Genomic DNA, 22884 nt, shown 5'->3' with positions numbered 1-22884 from the left:
TCTTTTATTTATCGATTGAGGCACTACGAAGTCTGCCGGGTCAGCTAGTCAATAATAACTGATCGTCCCCGAAGCGAAGCGAGGGTGGGTCGCTAGTCAATGATAATTCTATCAATTCAATTAATATTATCATTTGACTTTCATTTAATTTTCTGAAATCATTTCGAGGGGCGAAAGGTTATTTGGTTTAAGAGATATTTCGCTTAACACGCGGCATTTATCTTTTTAATTAAAAGGGCGTTTTATTTGGTATCAGCATCAACAGTTCGATATATTTAATTGAACTTCAAGTCGTCTTGACCTAAAGGATAAGACGTCCGGTGTATTCGTATGTAGCGATGCACCGGTGTTCGAATCCCGCAGGCGGGTACCAATTTTTCTAATGAAATACGTACTCAACAAATGTTCACCATTGACTTGCACGGTGAAGGAATAACATCGTATAATAAAAATCAAACCTGCAAAATTATAATTTGCGTAATTACTGGTGGTAGGACCACTTGTGAGTCCGCACCTCTCTGCCTATTTTTGCCATGAAGCAGTAATGCGTTTCGGTTTGAAGGGTAGGGCAGCCGTTGTAACTATACTTGAGACTTGAGAACGTATATCTCAAGGTGGGTGGCGCATTTGCGTTGTAGATGTCTATGGGCTCCAGTAACCACTTAGAACCAGATGGGCTGTAACCTCGTCCACACATCTAATCAAGAATAAAAAACAAAATAAAACAAATTCTTGTCAAGTCTCTATCTTAGTCTGTGTCTAGTCGTTGTAGGTCTTATGTCCTGTCAAAGGGGTTGCACGCCACGACAACGGTAGGCGCACACTTGAAATCCAATGGCGTGTTCACTATCCCGTCTCACCATTGTTTGAAACCACAATCTAATCCCTCATTGATATGACCACGTCTTGCTTTACTACCCTCGCTGAGTTTCTCGCCGGATCTTCTCGGCGGGTTGCAATTCTGTTCCGGTAGTAGATTCATTCGCGAAACAGCTGTTTTTGAGTTGTTAGGTCTTTGGAGGCCCTCGGATATCTGTTAGCAAATCCCACCGTTCCTAACTGAGCCTTTGCTCGCCTATCTGTCCTGGTGAAACCGGAAAGACCTCCGGGCCACCAGTAATCAATTTACTGTCCCTTCCACGTCACTGCCTAGTTTACAAATATGACGTGGTTCGCTTTAAAGATAGAGGAGGATAGATATCTATCATATCTACGAGGAATCCGATTGCAATCGTCAAAACAAGACAAACTGTCAGACAACTATGACGTCATTTTCTGGTAAGCAACCACGTAATCATTCAAACTATGAGCGCAATGTAAACAACACGTTATCGAGTGACGCGCAATGGAATCGTCGGAGTCATAACTCGCGTAGTGTTTAGAACTAAGGTGCTGATCTTTGGGATCCGGGGTTGGGTGGCTTAGGATCAGCGGGACGAGTAAACTAGACCACAATCAACAATTAATATTAGTTTGAAAGGTAGGCTAGCCGTTGTACCATGAACCAGTGTGCTTAGTGCGAGTTTTTTTTAACGTTCTCGATAACGTAAAAGTTAACTCAAATTTGTATGAAGTTGGAACGTTAGCCTACGCTTGCCGCTAGGGGCGCTTTTTTTTCCGGGCTGGGGGCCGATCCTCCTACGAGGTCCCCGCGCCTAGGGGGCTCGCAGGGTATGTGGACTCAACGATCTGCATGTGTTGAGAGCAGACCGCGGGCCCAAGGAATTTTAGGGCCCACCCACTAAACGACTCCCCTGCACTCTTACACCCGACGTCCGATCTCCGTCCGGGGTCAAAACCCGGTCAGAGTAGGGGGGTTCCCGCGGTCAACACTACAACCAGACACGCGGCGCCACGCCCGACCGACGGGTGGTCGGTCTCGGAGGGAGGTTGCAATTCATGTTGTCATGTCCATGGACCCCGTTAATCACTGCCTTAGGTGGACCTTCAGGTGTTAATAAGAAAAAATGAGCACAAACCATTCATGAACCGTATTAATAAAAGTTGAAGTACCAACGCGATAAAGCACTAACGCCAATATAAGCACAAACAGCAGTTATAACTTCGTAGCGTTATAAGATAAGCGTATATTTATTAGGTGCTAATGACATAGGAAATGTATTGAATAAATACGTCGGTTTTTCCCGCAAAGTATTCTGTGATTGGCGAATCAAAGCGATACTTAATGATTGCCACTTAAAAGGGTTGTGCGATGGAACACCTAAATTTAAGGGTCGGATAGTGAGATGTTTTATTCCTCAACCCGTTTCCATCCAATGCTAAGAGAGACCTACCATCCGCACGGGTAGATACCGCTGCCCCGCCTATTTCTGCCGTGAAGCAGTAATGCGTTTCGGTTTGAAGGGTGGAGCAGCCGTTGTAACTATACTGAGACCTTAGAACTTACATCTCAATCTACAAACTAAGACCTTCTAAGACGCGGCCAATGATCGGAAGTGCTGGAGGGACATTACAAAAAGCAAAACCCTGTTGAAACATGATGGTCACGACCCTCAGTAGCGAGGAAACGGCGTGAAGAGGAGGACTAATATCAATACGTGAAGCAAAAACTTTGTACCCATTTTTACGGAAACTGCGCGGACGGAGGAGTATGAAATTTCCCACACTTATAGAGAATATAGAGAAGGAGTGCAGAATGCTAATTTTTTTTTTAATTATGCATAATAAATACATTAAATCAATAAAAAAAACATTACACACACTACCATGTATTTGACACACACACGCATGCATACTATTTGTTTATTGTAATTTTTTTATTGCTTTTATTTCTTATTGCTTAAAGTCTGTGGTCAAATTGAGAATAGAGTAATATTGTTTGTCTTTATTAATATTTGTCTAAAGTGTAGTCTTGGCGAAATCTGTGATTATAAAAGTCTTTGACAACAGAATCATAATAATGTACAAACTTATAATTTCAACTAATTATAGTCGAATTTCGACTACTGGGCGACGACTAGCTATATTAAAATCTTATTATATTATTTCTTTGCAGCCAAGAGTTAGATAGGGTTAACGTTGAATTCGATGGCGACCAGCTGAGCTTCCAGGAGCTAAACAATTTCCGTTACATTCCTGAGAAGACGAACGGCGCGTATTACGACCAGGTCTTCGTACCGAACCTCCCGCTACTGGTAAGTAGATATTTTTTTGTCTTTAATAATCGCTGGTAGCCTAAAGGGATATTCCAATTACCCGTAGACCGGTAGACGAGCTCACGGACTTTTTTTTTATTGCCTAGTTGTGTGGACGAGCTCACAGCCCACCTGGTGTTAAGTGGTTACTGGAGCCCATAGACATCTACAACGTAAATGCGCCACACACCTTGAGATATCAGTTCTAAGGTCTCAGTATAGTTACAACGGCTGCTCCACCTTTTAAACCGAAACGTATTACTGCTTCACGGCAGAAATAGGCGGGGTGGTGGTACCTACCCGCGCGGACTCACAAGAGGTCCTACCGCCAGTAAAAAACTGAACCTGAGAGAACTTAGAACTAATTACTAATAGGTACTAACCGCAGCAAAAGCAGTGCTTCGCTAGTATTGCCGGTCATCGTTCTCGTCGAACCCGTCGCTTGCGACGAAGGGCTCGACGAGTAAATTAACCCACAGACACAGCCCACTGAGTTTCTCGCCGGATCTTCTCAGTGGGTCGCGTTTCCGATCCGGTGGTAGATTCTGCGAAGCACGGCTCTTGCTAGGGTTCGTGTTAGCAACGTCATCGGGTTTGAGCCCCGTGAGCTCACATACTAGTTAAGGTTACGCTGAAATGGCCTCTCAAGGCTCTCAGCTTAAGTAGGAAAAAAAAGTATTGATCAAATGCGGTATCGAAAAATCGAATCGTCGCTTGGCCTCAAATGACGTCATACGTCATGAAACTCCCTTCCACAGCGTCCTCTGACATTTGCACGGCAATTTCGATATACAACGACCGCCAGTTTGTGTATGTATTGCGATGAAGAAAACAACTAAACTATAGGCGAAATTAATAATGACGTTATCTTATCAATGTTTTGAACATGCATTCGTAACAGATAGTGAAACTAGCACATGCTGTTTCACTCACTTTTACGGGTGGCACTCTGAGCTCGCACGTGTGGACTCTGTCACGTACTTCCGCTGCGAAGTATTGTTATTATTGCTTGGATAGGTGGACGAGCTCACAGCCCACTTTCACTCACTTTTATTGGTGGCACTCTGAGCTCACCCGTGTGGACTCTGTCGCGTACTTCCGCTGCGAAGTATTGTTATTATTGCTTGGATAGGTGGACGAGCTCACATCCCACCAGGTGTTAAGTGGTTACCGGAGCCCACAGACTATTATAACGTAAATGCCGACACCCGCCTGGAGATATAATTTCTAAGGTCTTAGTTTAGTTACAACGGGTGCCCCACCCCTCAAACCGAAACGTATTACCTACTGCTTCACGGCAGAAATATGCAGGGTGGTGGTACCTACCCATTCGAACTCGCAACACGTCCCACCACCAGTAATTACGCAAATTATAATTTTGCGGGTTTGATTTTTATTACACGTTAATGTTATTCCTTCACCGTGGAAGTCAATCGTGAACTTTTGTTAAGTACGCGTTCCATTAGAAAAATTGGTACCCGCCTTCGGATTCGAACACCGGTGCATCGCTACATACGAATGCACAGGACGTCTTATCCTTTAGGCCACCACGACTTCCATTAAGCGTGCCGTTCGAAGGATCGTGATCATGATCTCAGCCTATTGCTGTCCACTACTGAACCTAGGCCTCCCCAATCGACCACCAGCGCGGCACACGATAAAACTCCATGGTAAAATGGTGAACGTCGTGATGTCTACCACCTTAGCTAGCCTAGCAAGAAGCCAATGGTCGTATCGATAGAAATGAGAGGAAGACAAAGGCAGTTATGGATCTCAATGATCACGGGATCCCAATTAGAAAAAAAAAACTGCGTGCAATATAAAGTTATGGTCAACGGACAATGCTAACTTAATCGATCTATACTAATATTATAAAGAGGAAAGATTTGTTTGTTTGTTTGTTTCGAATAGGCTCCGAAACTACTGGACCGATTTGAAAAATTATTTTTCCATTAGAAACCGACATTGTCCATGATGAACATAGGCTACTTTTTTTAAAAAAAAAATTATTTTATTTTTTTGGTTTCATGTGTGTTTTAATGTTTCCGAAGCGAAGCGAGGGCGGGTCGCTAGTATATAAATAAAATTTTATCAGTAACAAAATAACACGATAATTTTTGCTTAAATATGTTCGAAGAAACATATTTAAGCCAAAACCAAAAGATAACGCAATAACGAGAAGTCGTTATTGCGCTATCTTTTGGTTTTGGCGAAACGTTGACATAATTAAAGCTAATTTTACGGTAAAACTTCGTTTTTATAAATAAGTCGACTATTATCAAAGCCGGCAATCTGACTTTTGGACAATTATTGGTAAATCAGAAAAACGAATTATTGATTTTGTATTCCATTGGCAGTCACAAAACTCTTCGGAACGACATCTTAGATAATAACAGGTTAACTATTAACCTTTATTTAATGCAGGTTTCGAACCGTATTCTTTGAAGGAGACGATTATATTCAAATCAATCTGTATTGACATATCAATAACATTTTTTTGTCCAAATGCACAGATTGCCACCTTTGATAATAGACGACTCAAATATCGTTATATCGAATAGTGAAACGCTAATTGGACTGTGAGCTCGTCCACCCATCTAAGCAATAAAAAAACCCAGCTACAGCTAACTACAGTTATTGGCGTAGAAATAATCTCAAAGCTGAATCTCACTAACGATATTTGCATGATAAACGTGTATATTAATTAAGTTTCAACATTATTAGCAATTTTCCCCTTGCCTCTTGTTGTTATGTAACAATTTTGTGAACTTTTTTTCATTTTAGGGCGTGGTCTCAATGTCGGTGGGCATGAATCTAAGCCCATTCGCCCAAATGTCATTGAATTCCGCCTTCGACTGGGCGAATCACCCCGATCCATTCGCCAAGCTACCCGTGCACAGGTTAGTCAACAACTTTACTTGAATATATAATTACCTGCATTTGTGACCGTAAGAAAACAATACAAGTGAAGTCGTCGTGGCCTAAAGGTTAAGACGTCCGGTGCATTCGTATGTAGCGATACACCGGTGTTCGAATCCCGCAGGCGGGTACTAATTTTTCTTATGAAATACGTACTTAACTAATGTTCACGATTGACTTCCACGGTGAAGGAATAACATCGTGTAGTAAAAATCAAACCCGCAAAATTATAATTTGCGTAAATACTGGTGGTAGGACCTCCTGTGAGTCCGCACGGGTAGGTACCACCACCCTGCCTATTTCTGCCGTGAAGCAGTAATGCGTTTCGATTTGAAGGGTGGGGCAGCCGTTGTAACTATACTTGAGACCTTAGAACTTATATCTCAAGGTGGGTGCTGAGAGCTCGTCCAACTATCTAAGCAATAAATAAAAAATCTATCGCCGTATCGGAATCGCGACCCACTGAGAAGATTCGGCTTGAAATTCATTGGGTATTTTCCCTACCTATTCACTGGTAGCCGAGGGCTATTTCAGCTACATGCGGACGGGTAGGTGAGCTCACGGGCTCGACCTAAGAGAATTTGCAAATACTAGCCCTAGCAAGAGCAGCACACGTCACTGTCAAACCAAAATCTGCAAAAACTCTATTTTGAATTAACCAGTAAAACTATAAAATTTTATATGAACGTGAATTTTTAAGAACTATATCGAATGAAAGCTATAGATAAATATTAAAGCTATAGGTACATAACAGTTTTTTTTTTATACGGTAGATAGGGCTGTGAACTATACGAAAAGGTCAAAAAGTAAAAATCTCAAAACGTGCACATAGAAGATTTTGGTTTGACAACGACGACATAATAAAATATATATATTAATACGTGAAGCAAAAACTTTGTATCCCTTTTTACGAAAATTGCGCGGACGGAGGAGTATGAAATTTTCCACACTTATATAGAATATAGAGAAGAAGTGCACAATGCTAATATTTTATTATAATAATACATAAAAGATACATTAAATCAATAAAGAAAACATTACGCACACTACATACCATGTATTTGACGCACACACGCATGCATACTATTTATTGTCAAAATTTTGTTCTTGTCTTCTGTGGTCAAATTGAGAATAGATTAAATATTGTTTGTCTTTATTAATATTTTTTATAGTGTACTCTTGGCAAAATTTGTGATTATAGAAGTATAAAACACAATCATAATAGTGTACAAACTTACAATTCCAATTAATTATAGTCGAATTTCGACTAGTGCGGGACCTCTAGTTCTTTCGAATTTTTCTTATTAATTATTGCGTCATCTCCCTTTGAAGTCGTTCTTGCGACGTTCCTATCTATACAAACATAATGCGGCGCAGAATAATTCAATTAATTTAATTGATTAAATGGTATTGTCTTGGAGTTTACCTTTTACAGCTGCGACATTTTGTTTTTAATCCAATTAAAATGTTTGTTCACGTTATAAGGCAATGGCGGGTTTATCGTATAAGTCACTGCGGTGACACAAAAATGTTTAATTTGTCATTGTCAATGACATTGTGAAAATTTCTTACGACTCCTATTAATTGGCAAGTAACCTAAAAGTGGTGCGTTCGAATTAAAAGGAAACTGATTTTGAAGATTGACATGGTCTCAAAATAGACCCCTACTAAATAACGTATTTAATTCTCTCAAGATACTTTTTTTTTTTATAATTACCTCCTAATATATACTAACTAATACTAATGATGTTTACATAATTTGTAGTAATAATTATTAATTACATTTTATGCACATTGAACTTTAATGTATATTTGTTTTGTTAAATTTTGATTAGAAAATGATGTCAAGTTCATACTAACTTAACCAACTGCAAAGCTTTTGGATTCGTTAATATTTTGTGTTAATAAGAGATAGAAAGAAAACTAGAGATTGGATTTTTGAAGTAATTTGCATGTAGGGCACCGAGTTTTCAGTTCGGTTAAGAAAAGGGCTAACTTTTTTTTATTACATTGGTGGACGAGCTCAAAGCTCACCTGGTGTTAAGTGGTTACCGGAGCCCATAGACATCCACAACGTAAATGTCGCCACCCACCAAGAGATATAGGTTCTAAGGTCTCAGTATAATTACGACGGCTGCCACACCCTTCAAACCGAAACGCATTACTGCTTCACGGCAGAAATAAGCGGGGCGGTGGTACCTACCCGTGCGGACTCACAGGACGTCCTACCACCAGTAATACTTTTAAGAAACAATTTGGGAATCTGTGTTCTAGACTATAAAAACACAAACAAAAAGCTTTTTATTATTTTGTCCAGGTTTCTGTGGGGATATGACGACAGCATCATAAACATAGCGATTCCATTCCTCTCCTTCATCAACCAGTGGAAATTCAAGGAGTTCGGACTACTGGCCGGTGTGAGTTTAAAAACAATAATTTATATTAGACGCTGCTTCTACGATGCCTTGTGGTACCACCGCTTCGCCCACTTCTGCCGCGACCACAAACCTCTCATATGGGATCTCTTTAACATGCTTATCTATACTTCTATACTAATATTATAATCTATACTAATATTATAAAGAGGAAAGATTTGTTTGTTTGTTCGTATTGTATAGGCTCCGAAACTACTGAACCGATTTGAAAAATTCTTTCACTGTTTGGAAGCTACACTATTCCCAAGTGACATAGGCTATAATCTTTTTTGAAAAAAATTAAGGATCCTTACTAAAACTCCAATAATGTAACCCAAGGTGCAAAAAAATTATCTAAAATATTCTTTACTATCTCACTATCATTCTCTTCTATCAGCCGTCATCTCAACACTCACTCCTCTCTCTCTCATATCGTCATTCACCCACTCCTTCCATGTCTTCTTCGGTCGACCTCTTCCTCCTCTACCTTGCACTACCATTTCCATACATCTCCTAGTCACATGCGTCTTCTCTCTACGCATCACATGTCCATACCACGCTAACCGTCCGCTCTTTAGTTTGTTGATTACCGGGGCTACTTTCACACTTCCTCGGATATACTCATTCCTTATCTTGTCCGTTCTTGCCCTGTCTGAGTGTCCTTCGCATTGCTAGCATGCGTGAGCGATGGCAGCCATTCACCATCAGGCGGGGCGTATACCTCACCTACCCATAAGGCCAAACAAAAAAAAAATGTGTCGACATCATGGAGATCGTGGGTCACCGAATAGGAACGAAGTTCCTTATTATAAAAATATTAATTTTAAGTTCCATTCGAGGTATAAAGAAAATAAAACTGGAGGTTTCGCAACAACCCACGGTCATTCGGTAACGTGCGGACTTATTGTGGTACACTTCATTCACGGTTGTTTGCGTAAGAGTTAGTGTATTGCGCAAACGAACGCTCTGAGACCGTGGTCAATGAATGATAAAAAATATGTTATTTTTTGTACGTTATTACAAAATTAAGTCGTACACTGCGTGCATTACTAATTTGTATGTTATTACAAAGTTAAGTCGTACACTGTGTGCATTACTAATAAAAATCTTACGTTACGGACGTTTTTTCCCGGTTAGGGTACCGCTCCGCATCGTCCCATAAGGAACTTTTTTCTAAAAATTATTTACCATTTACAGAAAAACAGAACACTGTCTGACCGCTACACAATCAACACTGGCGAAAAGAATATAGATCGGATGAATATCATCGAAAAGTTTGATGGAAGAGACCATTTGACTTATTGGGGTAGCCCCGAGTGTAACAGGTAAATATAAAACCTTATAAATATTGCCCTTATAGACAGACGAGCGTACTGCCCACCAGATGGTGAGTGGTTACCGTCGCCCATGGACATCACCAATGCGAGCGTTTGGACAACGCTTCAAACGTTTCAACCATACAAAAAGATTTTAATTCAGTACAGATTCATTTTGATTTCATTAACACGGTCGCAGTGTGTAAGATGTCAATAGTTTATCTCTATAGATAAAGCTGTGGTATTTATATCTATATATTACACATATTATATATTTTAATTCCATTGGCTTGAAAGTCGTAATGATTTGAAAATTATTTTTTTGGCTGAAACATACTGAGATTCTGAATAGGCCACTAAAGAGTAGAAGGCTTTGTACCGTGTCGCATTAATGCGAAAGACACGTGACAAATTAAGACACGATTCTACGCGAAGTACTTGTTTCAAGGCAGCGACTTGACTGTGCCTTGAGCATTGCTGACGTTCTTGAGTAATTGTGAGCACTAACCTTCTCGTCGAACCCGTCACTTGCGACGAAGGGCTCGGCGAGCAAATTAACTCACAGACACAGCCCACTGAGTTTCTCGCCGGATCTTCTCAGTGGGTCGCGTTTCCGATCCGGTGGTAGATTCTGCGAAGCACTGCTCTTACTAGGGTTAATGTTAGCAACTTTGTCAGGTTTGAGCCCCGTGAGCTCACCTACTAGTTAAGGTTACGCTGAAATTGCCTCTCAAGGCCATCAGCTTAGGTAGGAAAAATAGTACTAATCATTAAGGTGGAGCCGCATCTACTTAGTGTGAGAATAAAAAAAAATAGGTTGTCTTTAAAGTCGGCTTACGGACGATAGTTTTACGTGATAACGTCAGTAGCAGAACTATTCGAACTGTTAGCTCTGACGTCACGCGAGAAGACAGATAAATGTGTCACAAGCCAACGCTTGGGCCGATCGTGCCTCTCTATCGCTTGTTCCGCGCTCTCGCTTGCACGCTCAGGCGGAACGTGACACTTTCTCGTGCGTGCAGCCGGTGCTTATAAGAGGTTATCATGTCAAAAATGTCAATCGAAAAATGACATGACAAAACACTAGAACACTATCTAACTTTGATTGCCCAGTATTGCAGACGTTTCTACAGATTATAATCATGTCACACACATAAACTGTATATGTTAGTTATATCACAATACATTATATTGAACAATACATTATATCAACCAAAACAATTTGTTTGCATTGCTAATTTACAAAAACAATATATCTTACTATAATCCCATTACCCGAATGTGTCGTACCTATAACGAACTGGCAAGGTCGTCACCTGAGTTAGATATTTTTACTTGTAGGTTTGTTACGTTTAGAAAAATGTTCAAGGGCATCCTCCACTTTATTAATAGGTAGGTTAATGTAATTGTTTAATGTATTATATTGTGAATAATTTTTTTTTCTTTCATTATTCGTTGGATTAGTTTTTGTTATTCTGTTGTTTTGTCATAATTGTAAGGAACATTGTTATACAAATTCAGCACTATATGTCTTGTTTTGTCGTGCGCACATAACTTATGTTGCAAGCCAGATTTTGTTTCTTTTTATTTGTGTTTTTTATGTATCTTTAGCTTGTGATGTGTATTGTGAGCCTAATAAAAAAAAAAAAAAAAAAATATGTTAAATTTCTTTGGGGCTAGCAACGGATTGCATGTTTCTTTCCGACGCTTCACACTTGTAAGACTACACTTCGACTCGATACCAAAATGCGCGCGAAATTCTTGAATTATACATTTAATTTTGCACGCGAAAAAAAATGTCAAGACAAACACCAATAAGTTCGAACAACATCTGTCTTACCGCCAGAAATGAACAGCCTTAATATCTAAGCTAATAACACAGTAAAAAAGAAAAAAAATCACAAATTAATTAACATTTTCGTGTTTAAAATAAGCGCCCATGACCATACAATGTTAATAGTTCACAAAAAGTATTTCCGCTCAAGATAAACTGGGTTCCGAATGATGTGCTATCGTGACGCTAAGTGATTATTATTTTTTTAATTCATTCCGTGACCGGATACTTGTGTTTTAAGCCAAATGCTCATTTACAATCAACGAATTTTGAAATCTTTGATGTGAAACTTAGTTAACAACTGTTCAAGGTGAAGGAATCATCGTGTAATAAAAATCAAATCCGCAAAATTATAATTTGCGTAATTACTACCATAAAAACCAATAGTTTTTGGACCAATCAACGACCCGCCCATCATTTCCTTACGACAGAGACAGAATGGCAATACTTTTTTCTACAATAAATAAGCTACTGTTATTCTAACTTACGAGTGAAGAAATGGTATATGTCTTTTTTATTGCTTAGATGTGTGGACTAGCTCACAACCCACCTGATGTTAAGTGGTCACTGGAGCCCATAGACATCTACAACGTAAATGCGCCACCCACCTTGAGATATAAGTTCTTAGATCTCAGTATAGTTACAACGGCTACCCCACCCTTCAAACCGAAACGCATTGCTGCTTCACGGCAGAAATAGGCGGGGTGGTGGTACCTACCCGTGCGGACTCACAAGAGGTCCTACCAGCAGTTATAGAGGAGTATGGAAGAAGAAAACATGTTGCGCCGCCCCTGGTGACTGGGAGAAAGGCAGGAGAATGATGATGCTAACTCACATTGAATATTTCTTTCCAGCTTAGAAGCGACAGACGGCTCTATCTTCCCTCCATCACAACTGGACAAGAATAAGACTCTATATGTATTTTATCCTCAACTTTGCCGACGATTGCCGTTCAGATTTGAAAAGGAAGTTGAGGTAAATTTCTTTTAGGGAACTACACCGAATTTGATTTGACTTGGTCTGATTCGGTCTGACTTGGATGACTTTGGTCTTATTTGGCCCTATTTTCGTTTTTGACTAGAGATGACTACCGGATAACCTCATAGAACCATCATAGAGCTTACTAGAGTCCATAGACAAACATGACTGCAGCTACACTCCTCAGAACAAGATTGATAAGACAATTCTCAAGAATTACTAATCGAACCATTCCAATTGCTTCATTTCTAGACTATATTTGCCGACAATATCTTTTCTTTTTATAACTTAGCCGGATGAACTAATTCGTGGTCCGCCAGCGTGTTAAATGCTCACCGGAACTCATAGACATCAGCCAACGTGATTTTCTATAGTGAAACAGCTGAAGTATCGTTCAAACTGTTGCGTGATAGATTTAGGGATATTGTACCTAACAATGCGATCCCTCAATACGACCTATCGCTAATAAATTTAAAAATAAAAGCACGCTAAGATAGATGAGTAAATTACATGCTGTCGAATACACTGAAACGCAGGGCGACTTCTAAGATTGTCCATCGAATTATAGAAGAATAAAGAATACAACAACAATAATAAAAACAGCAACAATAAAAACATTATGCACTGTATCCAGTAATATAACATGATCAAAAAAAGCGAAATTAAACTAATGTCTATGAGCAAAAAAAGCGGTCCACAGCTTAATTAAAATAACTGCTGTTAACCGCTTTAAGCGTTTTAAACGCTAAATGCTATTTTTTTTTTTATTGCTTAGTTGAGTGGACGAGCTCACAGCCCACCTGGTGATAAGTGGTTACTGGAACCCATAGACATCTTCAACGTAAATGCGCCACGCACCTTGAGATATAAGTTCTAAGGTCTCAGTATAGTTACATATGGTGTTTTCAGACGTATGGCGTTAAATTATTACGCTACAAGATGCCGGTGAATGTTTTCGATGACGCCAAACACAATCCGGCCAACCAGTGCTACTGTGAGATCGATACAGCGACGTGCCCCCCGAAAGGAGTCATAAACGTTACCGACTGTACCATGGGTAAGCTTGTACTTACTCATTATAAATAATAGTTTAAAAAAACTAACAAAATACGCTTTTATAGAAAATTGAACTAAAAAATAGGAAATAAATTTGAATAAATTTGTATTAAAAATAGTATAAGAAAAAATGATTTTATTGTAAAAAAACGTGGGGTGCATGGTAACAGTAGTTATAAATATTTTATGTACAGATCTGAGTAGAAGGGTAATTTTGATAATATCCTGAAAAGCCCCCCTCGCTTTTATACAATAAAAAATTTTTCCTTTTTTTTTAGTTGGATTTTCTATAAAAGCGTATTTTGTTAGTTTTTTTAAACTGTTATTTATTATTCACATATTTAGTTGAATATCAATTTTTTCAATTTTTTTTTAATATTGAATAGTCCTCGGTCCTTAATAAAAATATCGAAGAAGAAAAAAAAACGAGTTAATCCGACGTTTTGAAGGGGGTCAAAATAATGTTCAAAGATTCTGTTACAAATATACATAGTAACAGAAATTTACATAATTACTTTGGTGCGCCGCGTAGGGTGACCTACACGCCAATCAAAGGATCCAGGCGATCCGGTGGTAGATTCAGCTAAGCACTGCTCTTGCTAGGGCTGGTGTTAGCAAATCCTCTCAGGTCGAGCCCGTGAGCTTACCTACCCGTCCTCGCGTAGCCGTGGAATAGCCGCTTAGACTACCAGCAAATAAGCAGGGAAAAAAGCTGAAATGGGGTTCATGCTTTCCATTCCCAGTTCGGTAAAACAATGGCGTAACAAACGGCTTTATTGGCTCTTATGTATATGCATTGACATTTTAAGTAAACAAGCACACGAATCATCTGATGGTAAGAAATCCCCGTGGCTTGTGGACATCAGCAATGCCAGGGGTATATACAAGCCGCATATGTTCGTATTGTATATATATACGTATGAAGACTGTAGAATGTCTGATACACGAATCGCCATTTTGATTAATCCTACTGCAGCCTTCTACTAGAAAAAGTGTAACTTCTACAATGTATCTCCGTTCTCTCCCACAGGAGCTCCAGCGTTGGTGTCATTTCCTCACTTCAACCTAGGAGACCCTTTCCTGTTAGACCGGATCAGTGGTCTCCATCCAGATCCATTGAAACATATCAGCTATCTGGACATACACCCAACACTTGGCATTGCACTGAAAGGGAAAAGCAGGTAAAACTTCGAAGTGCATGCTATCTGATCAACAATACTTCGGTTTATTAGGTTATTTTTTTATTACTTAACCAGGTTAAAGTGGTTACTGGAGCCCTTAGACATCAACAAGGCAAATACCGCCACAAACATTGAGATATAAGTTCTAAGTCTCAGTTTTACAGTGCAGCCACACTGTTCAAACCGGAACGCGTTACTGCTTGAAGGCAGACATAGGCAGGGTGGTGGTACCTACCCGTGTGGACTCACAAGACGTCCTACCACCAGTAAAATTGGTTTATTTGGTCTAGTGCTGAGTGATCTGTGATACCACGGGTGCCAGTTTGATTCCAGATTGCAAAAAGTTAATTATTACCTTTAAATAGTAAGTCCACTTGTCCTTCTTCGTGTGCGATATGTCTCAAGTACCAGGAATTGTTTGGTACATACACCGTCTTCTCGTTAGACACACTTCAATTCTAAAGCTTTCAAAAAGATATATCCACTCTCTGTGTCAAGTTTACGTAAATTTCAGCGATTCTTCAAATATTATTACGATTTTTTTACTGGTGATGGACCTCTTGCGAGTCCGCACAGGTAGGTACCACCACCCCGCCTATTTCTGCCGTGAAGCAGTAATGCGTTTCGGCTTGAAGGGTGGGGCAGCCGTTGTAACTATACTGAGACCTTAGAACTTATATCTCAAGGTGGGTGGCGCAATTACGTTGTAAATGTCTATGAGCTCCAGTAACCACTTAACACCAGGTGGGCTGTGGGCTCTTTCATGAAACTAAGCAAGAACACGGAAGTTCTGAGCTTCTAAAGTCCGGCTTAATATTTTATTTTCAGTTATGTTTAATATCCTTTATCCTGTATTTTCAGTCTTCAGCTGAACATCCAAGTGAGGAAGACGAACTATTTCTCCAATTTACACTTCCTGGATCAAGGACTTATACTGCCCATCGCTTGGATCGAAATGGTAATACCGTTACGAACCATTCTTAAAATCTAAGCGCAAATGTGAAAGATTTTTCTATGATGACGCATACCGACTTTAGGTCTTAAAATCCCACTGCACTTTGCGTCTTCGTAGGTGTTGTTATAGCCAGTGGCGGATTTGCAGTCTCGGCCGCCCTAGTCCCCAAGCCATCAGCCGCCCCTTTCTCAGCATCCGCCATATAGACTACATAATGTAATTACTTTATTGACAACTTTTACCTAAATAGATTTAAAAAATTTGGAAAAAAAAAGTTTTATGCGGTATAGATTGCACCATGCAGTGCAGTCCGCCCGCCGTACGTCATAATAAGTTTTTTGACACGATTGGGGCCGCTCCTAAATCTGGCCGCCCTAGGCCCGGGCCTACCGGGCCTTAGGGTAAATCCACCACTGACCGAAGCCCATAGACATCTACAACGTAAATGCCGCCACCCACCTTGAGACATAAGTTCTAAGGTCTCAGTATAGTTACAACGGCTGCCCCACCCTTCGAGCCGAAACGCATTACTGCTTCACGGCAGAAATAGGCGGGGTGGTGGTACCTACCTGTGCGGACTCACAAGAGGTCGTACCACCAGTAAAAATGTACTAAAAACGCTTGTCTTCTCCAGGGCGTCGATGAACTCCCCGAAAGTCTGCAAGCGTTGGTCTACCACGGAACTTTCTCGACCGCGGCGGCCCAGCTCGGTCTATCCGTCATCTGTATACTGACATTAATAATATCTAGCCTATGTCTGTGCCTGACGATCGTGGGTAGAAGAAAGAAGCCTTGCGTCACCCTCAAAAAAACGCCCGCAGAAATAACAAAGAACCAAGATAGCTCTTGAACTGTGGTAGCGTCTGCATTTATACTATGCGCTTTATACGGGAGAAAACTTTTGAATTGAAGATGGAATTACTTAAAAATGGAACAACACAGGAATATTTACCATTAATTTATAAGAATGACGGACTGTTTTGTTTAGTATGTAGTTTCAAGTTGGATTGCGTTTAGTTGTGTGCAGAATTTTCTGGTTTCCGTGGCTCGTTGAAGGCAGATTACCCGGATTAACTTCTAAATACTTTTTAACAGAATTAATTAAGGCCATTCACAAAGTATAATTAAAAAAATATTCAATTAATGACGTAATAAACAGCACGTTTAAAAGTTATAATAAAAACATTGACTTCAAAAGACCCAGCGATTGACACTACTTCGTCGGTCTATCTGGTAATTGGCCATCCCACACTGCCATTGCCAGTACGTGGTCTCCACTCATGAATCTTTCTGTCCCACCGGCCGTCCGATCTTCGCGCTATGAGGCCTGCCCACTTACAGTTCAGCCTAGTACCTAATCCTACGGGCTATGTCAGCAAATTTGATTCATCTACGGATCTCCTCATTTCTGTTTGATTTTTATTTAATTTTATTTCTCAAGGTGGCATATTCATATTTTTTCGTTCAATATAATATTTAAAACATGTTCCTTGAATTATAACATTAGAAATTACATAAAATTCAGTTTCTGAACGTGAAAATGTCAGCGAGCGACGTCCGCCATGACACCAATTCCTTTTTCAAATCTAGCCGCCCAGAGCAATGCATCAATTTTATATTTCTCCTAAATTAAGTCTTTAATTTGTCATTTATAGGTACAATAAATATCTCAAAACAATGAATACAGTCCACACTCAATTACCACACCGCAAAAATATACGATTAGTGTTAACTTAACAGATGCTTGTATGGGAACAGTAACCAGAATATACGTCGGACAAATTATATTTACTACAAAAGACATGCGTTTAAAGGATGGGACAGTCGTTTTAATACAATTAATTTTATTGATATCCTCCTATATCAAGACGATATTTACATTGTGATATCTTTATCGTCTGCGTGTGTACGGTTAGAACAAATTTTTGTTTAAAAAAATTAAAGAAAAAGTTCTGCCGTGAGCGAAATACCAGTTTGCATAGTGCGAGTTTTTAACGGTCTCGATATCGTAAAAGTTAACTCAAATTTGTATGGAGTTGGAACGTTTGCCTACGCTTGCCGTTACGGCCGTTGTTCCGACTGCATACAAATTTGAGTTAACTTTTACTCTATCGAATCCGTTAAAAAACTCGCAATAAGCACACAGATAACTCTTAATTTAGCTATTTTTATAATTATTAGGAAACTGTAAAGTAGTTGAATGTAAACCATTTTAAGGAGACTTTTTGGCGGGAACGCGGGGAGTGAAGTTGTGTTTTGTTTTATTTTCTCTATTTAGTGTTTCTTCAGGCTTAAATGTGTAATAACGGTGGTTTATTAACTGCTTAGTATATCTGTGAAAGTGCACAAATGTGGGAAAACGAAACAAAGCCGCTGGACGTAACTTCTAGAGATCCCACAAAAAGTCCACTGAAAAAGTCTCCGTAAATGACCACCATTATATTTCTTCCCATATCATCTCATCTCATTTCATTTAATTTCATCTCAGTTGATTAATGTCTCAAACTAATCATCTTCATTTCATTTCACTCCATATTATCATTTTTCACAAAAAATAAGAGTATAAATTAAAATAAGACTTGACCTAAAGGTCTTAGTTACCAGGTTATAAAATCCCAAAAAAACTATTTTAATGTACTTTTTGGAGGTATATGTGAAGCGATGTCCCGCAATATTATCAATCAGATTTCTTTCACAAATAATATACGGTTTATAATTCAATACCTGACGCATGCGAAATTTACAAAATTTATTTTAACCAGCCATCACTGTTTATATTCCCGCTAAAATTTATCATCAGATTTTTTTGTTTATTTATTTTCCACCCAGGGCTACAAGGCCATACAGTCTAGCTTAATTAATCATCAGCACATAAGGCACAAATGTTTAACAAATATTATTTAATGAATATAATATCATAGTGATAAGTCGAATCGCGTGACAAAGATTTGAAAAGGGATATGATTCGAATATATCGTAAACTTGCGCTAGTGCCTAATGATAAGTTTCTTCGTTCTTATGGAGTGCAAGGAGAACTCTTGAAAAAGTGTTCGGCAGTAAGAACTCAAAAACCCATTATAAGACCTAGCATACAATACAGTAGAACGATGCGAATATTGTAGTTAAAAATGACTGAAATGTGCTGAATTGAAAAATTACATGAAGACATGACTGGATGAAGGGGATATGATACAATTTGTTAATTTTGAGAAAACGGACAACAAACTTTTGTTACTTGTACTTTTTAACTCCTTCATCATATGCAATTTCTAAAAATAGCCTTTAACCCGGCGTCATGGGGGTTGGGTCAAAATGACCCGAGACGTTTTTGTTAGCTTACAGATTCGTAATTACGCAAGTGACGATGCTGTACTTCTCAATAGCTGGAATTTATGGCTTCCTCTAAGCATTGTTTACAATTATATAGTTATGCTGCGACCGTGCTTGGAGCTAACTGTGACCAAAGTTAAAAAGGGGTAAATATGACCCATCCCCGTACTCGGTGTAACAGTTTTGCGCCATTGTTTCCAATATGGCTTTTATGTTTATTCATTGTTTTAAGTGTTGTTATTTTACATTTTATGTTTGAACTATAATTTCTTACTATTTTGCTATATTTTTATTAATATATCGAAAAAAAAATGGATTGAGAGGAAGGAGGACGAAAACGTATTTCATCAATTCTTGAAGCATATGACTCGGATGTCATGTCCTCTGATCAGGAGTCTGCTGATGTCAAGTCTGCACCATAATAACAGTATTGATAATTCATCTGGAGAAAAGCAAAAGTCGGAAATCAATACGTATTACAATTCAATAAAATATGGAGTGGATATGGCTGATGAGTTAGTTGTACGCTACATAATAATATGACGTGTGTCGCAATTCAAAAAACTGATCTTTGAGTTTTCTACGCCTTTTTGAACATGTTTGCTGTCAACGGACTTACATACATACATGGAATCAATAATGAGTGGAATCAAAAGCGGTGTCAATATATGAAGAAGCTAGGCCTTGCCCCTGTGAGTGAGCATCTGAGAGTACGCCAGAATGTGACACGTTTGCCTCGAGAAATGCGAAAAAAATAGCATTATTTGTTAGTGAAGATTCGGAGGAGCCTCCAGCTAAGAGACCCAATACTCATAAGAGATTGTAGGTATGTCCTGCGAAAAAACACTGCAAAACAACCCATACATGTTATGATTGCAAACAAATATATTTGACCTGAACATGTCGTACTTTTCTGTAAAAAACCAGGTGGACTGACGACTTAGTGCGCACGGCGGGAAGTCGTTGGATGCGGAAGGCGGAGGACCGCATTATGTGGAAGGCATTGGGGAAGGCCTATGTCCAGCAGTGGGCAGATAAAGGCTGATGATGATGATGATGATGATGTCGTACTTTTCTGCAGTGATTGTATTCACAATGATGATTCTGATTAGTTTTAAGTAAGTTTTATCTAATGATATCGTAGTTAAGTTTATAAAAGTGCTATAAATAATTAAAGACTACCAATTGGTGCAAATAAATATGAGATTAGGCTAAGGAACGCCATTTTTGTTGATTTTTACGCATAGACCTATATAGTAGGGACACGACATATTGTTCTATACGTACAATTGCTTATATAAATAGCACCCATTTTGAAGGCACATACATAAACATATATCTATCTCGTTCTTACTCAGCACTTTAACTCGCAGGAAAACAATATAACAGTATTTTAGTGCGTACATAAAATGAAACATGAATATACGTAAATGTCTCCGTCTCCGTCTAATGAGGCCGAAAATCCGCCATGTTTAGCGCGCCAAATGTCATTGTCACGTCAGTTCGGCCGTCTGTTTTGGGTTGTACATTATTTATTGACTTTGATATCGATTTAATATGATTGCTTATATAAAATTTCTTATTTTACCATGCTTAAAACATACAAAAATAATAATTAAAACATATTTTATAGGATATCAAGAAAGTCGATGCCCCAAAAACTATTATCTATATATATTTAAATTCATTATGGAGCCCTCATCCGAAAAATCGGACACCATTTTTCGGTCGGAATCTATTGATCATGACACTAATCATAAATACCTCTTTAAAATATGTCATCAAAACATATTTAGACATTCTGTTTACATATTTCAGGAAAAAGGCTACCGACAAAATCTCTTCGGAACTATTTAAATAAAATAGTTTTATTCCGCAGTGAGTAAAACACTATTGTCAACTCGTTAAATACTTAATAATTAAGTGATTTTAGAGAGGAAGTCACAAGGAATGACGTTTGTAATTTTATTAACGAAGAAATGTTCTGTAGGTGTTTTTTTTTTATCAGGCGGTCCCTTGATAAGTTTAAAATTTGAATCACTCTCACTTGAGAGTGATTCAAATGGTGCGGCGTACCTTCCTTGAGGTGTGCTGCGGTAGTGTGTTACGGACTTTAGAGTCAGCAAAACAATTAAAATAGATTGTAATAGTCTAAGAAAAACGCGTACTCAAAATACGATAACATTCAGCATGCTAGAAATGGGCAGATGGCACTGTACTACGCCATATCTTTATGTTTTGCGGCAAACGACAACTTTATAAAATCAGTGTAGCAAATTTTAAAAATCGTCATATCGTTTACTTGGCAAATTTGAAGCACGAACTCGTCTTAGATTTCACATAATATCTAAATCAAATCATCTTTGCACATTACAATATACTTACTTCCTATTAAAGTATAAATTCTACAAATACATTCACTCAACAATATTTAAAATAAAATGAGCCAAGAACGTTTATCGATAAAACCTACTAACATTAAAATCTTCTGGGCAGCACTAAAAGCGCCATGTTTTGTGGCCAGATGACGTCACAGTGGCACGAATTTTTTGTTGACGTTTCATTTCCATAGGTTTCCTACTTCAGTGTTTTTACGTGTTTATGTTTTGGAAGGTTTAAAGATTTAATTACGATATTCTGCAATACAAATTCTTGTTTTATTTACTAAACCACAAGACAATAAAGTCATTACTACAAAAAAATTAATTACTGAATTTAATATTATTGAAATATCTTAAGTCAAAATATCGGGTAGATATGACCCACCCCCACGTCCGTGTAGTCATTTTCCACCCCCATGACGCCGGGTTAAATCCGGAGTTTTAAGGTCTAATATGGTTTATAGGCACATAACACCTTCATTCAATGTAAAAACTCAAAAATCTTAAATTGATACTTAACCCCATCATCCAGTCATGTCTTCAATTAAAGTTTTGACGCAATATTTCAAATGACATCCTTTATTACGGTGGATACCTCCCCTAATCATTTTCGATGGATACATTGCAGTGTCCTCCTTACCTTTACACTCTTAATTTCAACGGTCTTCTGCTCCAACAAAAATCTATACAAATTCGACAATGAATTTATAATATTTAAAACAATTACGTAATTAAGTATCATAGAAAGTTATTATTAATAGATAAATTTAGTAAAATATTTTCGACGCTGTTTTGTTCTATAGTTTTAATGAGTTTTTTAGATAATTAATATAAGAGTTACTTAATGTCTTTCTTGATTGAAATGCATGAATGCAAAGGAATATAATGTAAATTATTTTAATAAAGATTAAATTTGTTTGATATATTCATACATAATATGTCTTCGGGATATAATTATCTAGGTGCAATTAGTACGTAATTTTGAATGTTTTGTGATAATATAATTTTGTTGCATTTTCCAATTAAATTTTAAGGCATTTTAAATAAATAAGTGTAGGTTTGTAATAATTTTATTATTTATAAATAATTTGACAAATAAAAACATGAATCTCCAAACGAAGTAATTCAGTTCGCGTTCTTGTCCTTATATTAAGTTTATGTAGTTTATATCAGATGATTTTCACAATAAATGATTAACAAAAAAATTTATTAATTAAACGGCCCCAAATATGTAACGAATTTACTGATGTTATCGGTATTGGAAAACTCTAAGACAAAAGACAGCCAAATATCAAATACAAACATTACAAAATAATAAAAACTGCTTAATTTTTTTTTGTTGCTTACATGGCTGGACGAGCACAC

At 38.3% G+C, this 22884-nt stretch overlaps 1 protein-coding gene across 1 annotated transcript in view; it reads left to right on the top strand.

Moving 5' to 3' along the window:
• Positions 1 to 22635, top strand: part of LOC101744283 (lysosome membrane protein 2) — a 39421-nt gene extending 16786 nt beyond the window's left edge. The window contains exons 4-12 of the mRNA XM_004930739.5: positions 3017 to 3155; positions 5940 to 6055; positions 8392 to 8491; positions 9686 to 9813; positions 12493 to 12613; positions 13526 to 13673; positions 14703 to 14853; positions 15715 to 15811; positions 16443 to 22635. Coding sequence (XP_004930796.1) covers positions 3017 to 3155; positions 5940 to 6055; positions 8392 to 8491; positions 9686 to 9813; positions 12493 to 12613; positions 13526 to 13673; positions 14703 to 14853; positions 15715 to 15811; positions 16443 to 16658 — 1216 coding nt within the window. The 3' untranslated portion in view covers positions 16659 to 22635. The remainder of the gene's footprint in view (positions 1 to 3016; positions 3156 to 5939; positions 6056 to 8391; positions 8492 to 9685; positions 9814 to 12492; positions 12614 to 13525; positions 13674 to 14702; positions 14854 to 15714; positions 15812 to 16442) is intronic.
• Positions 22636 to 22884: the final 249 nt, after the last annotated feature.

This window comes from Bombyx mori, chromosome 23 (assembly GCF_030269925.1).
Source record: "Bombyx mori chromosome 23, ASM3026992v2".
NCBI lineage: Eukaryota > Metazoa > Arthropoda > Insecta > Lepidoptera > Bombycidae > Bombyx > Bombyx mori.
This window is presented reverse-complemented; position numbering and strand designations above follow the sequence as displayed.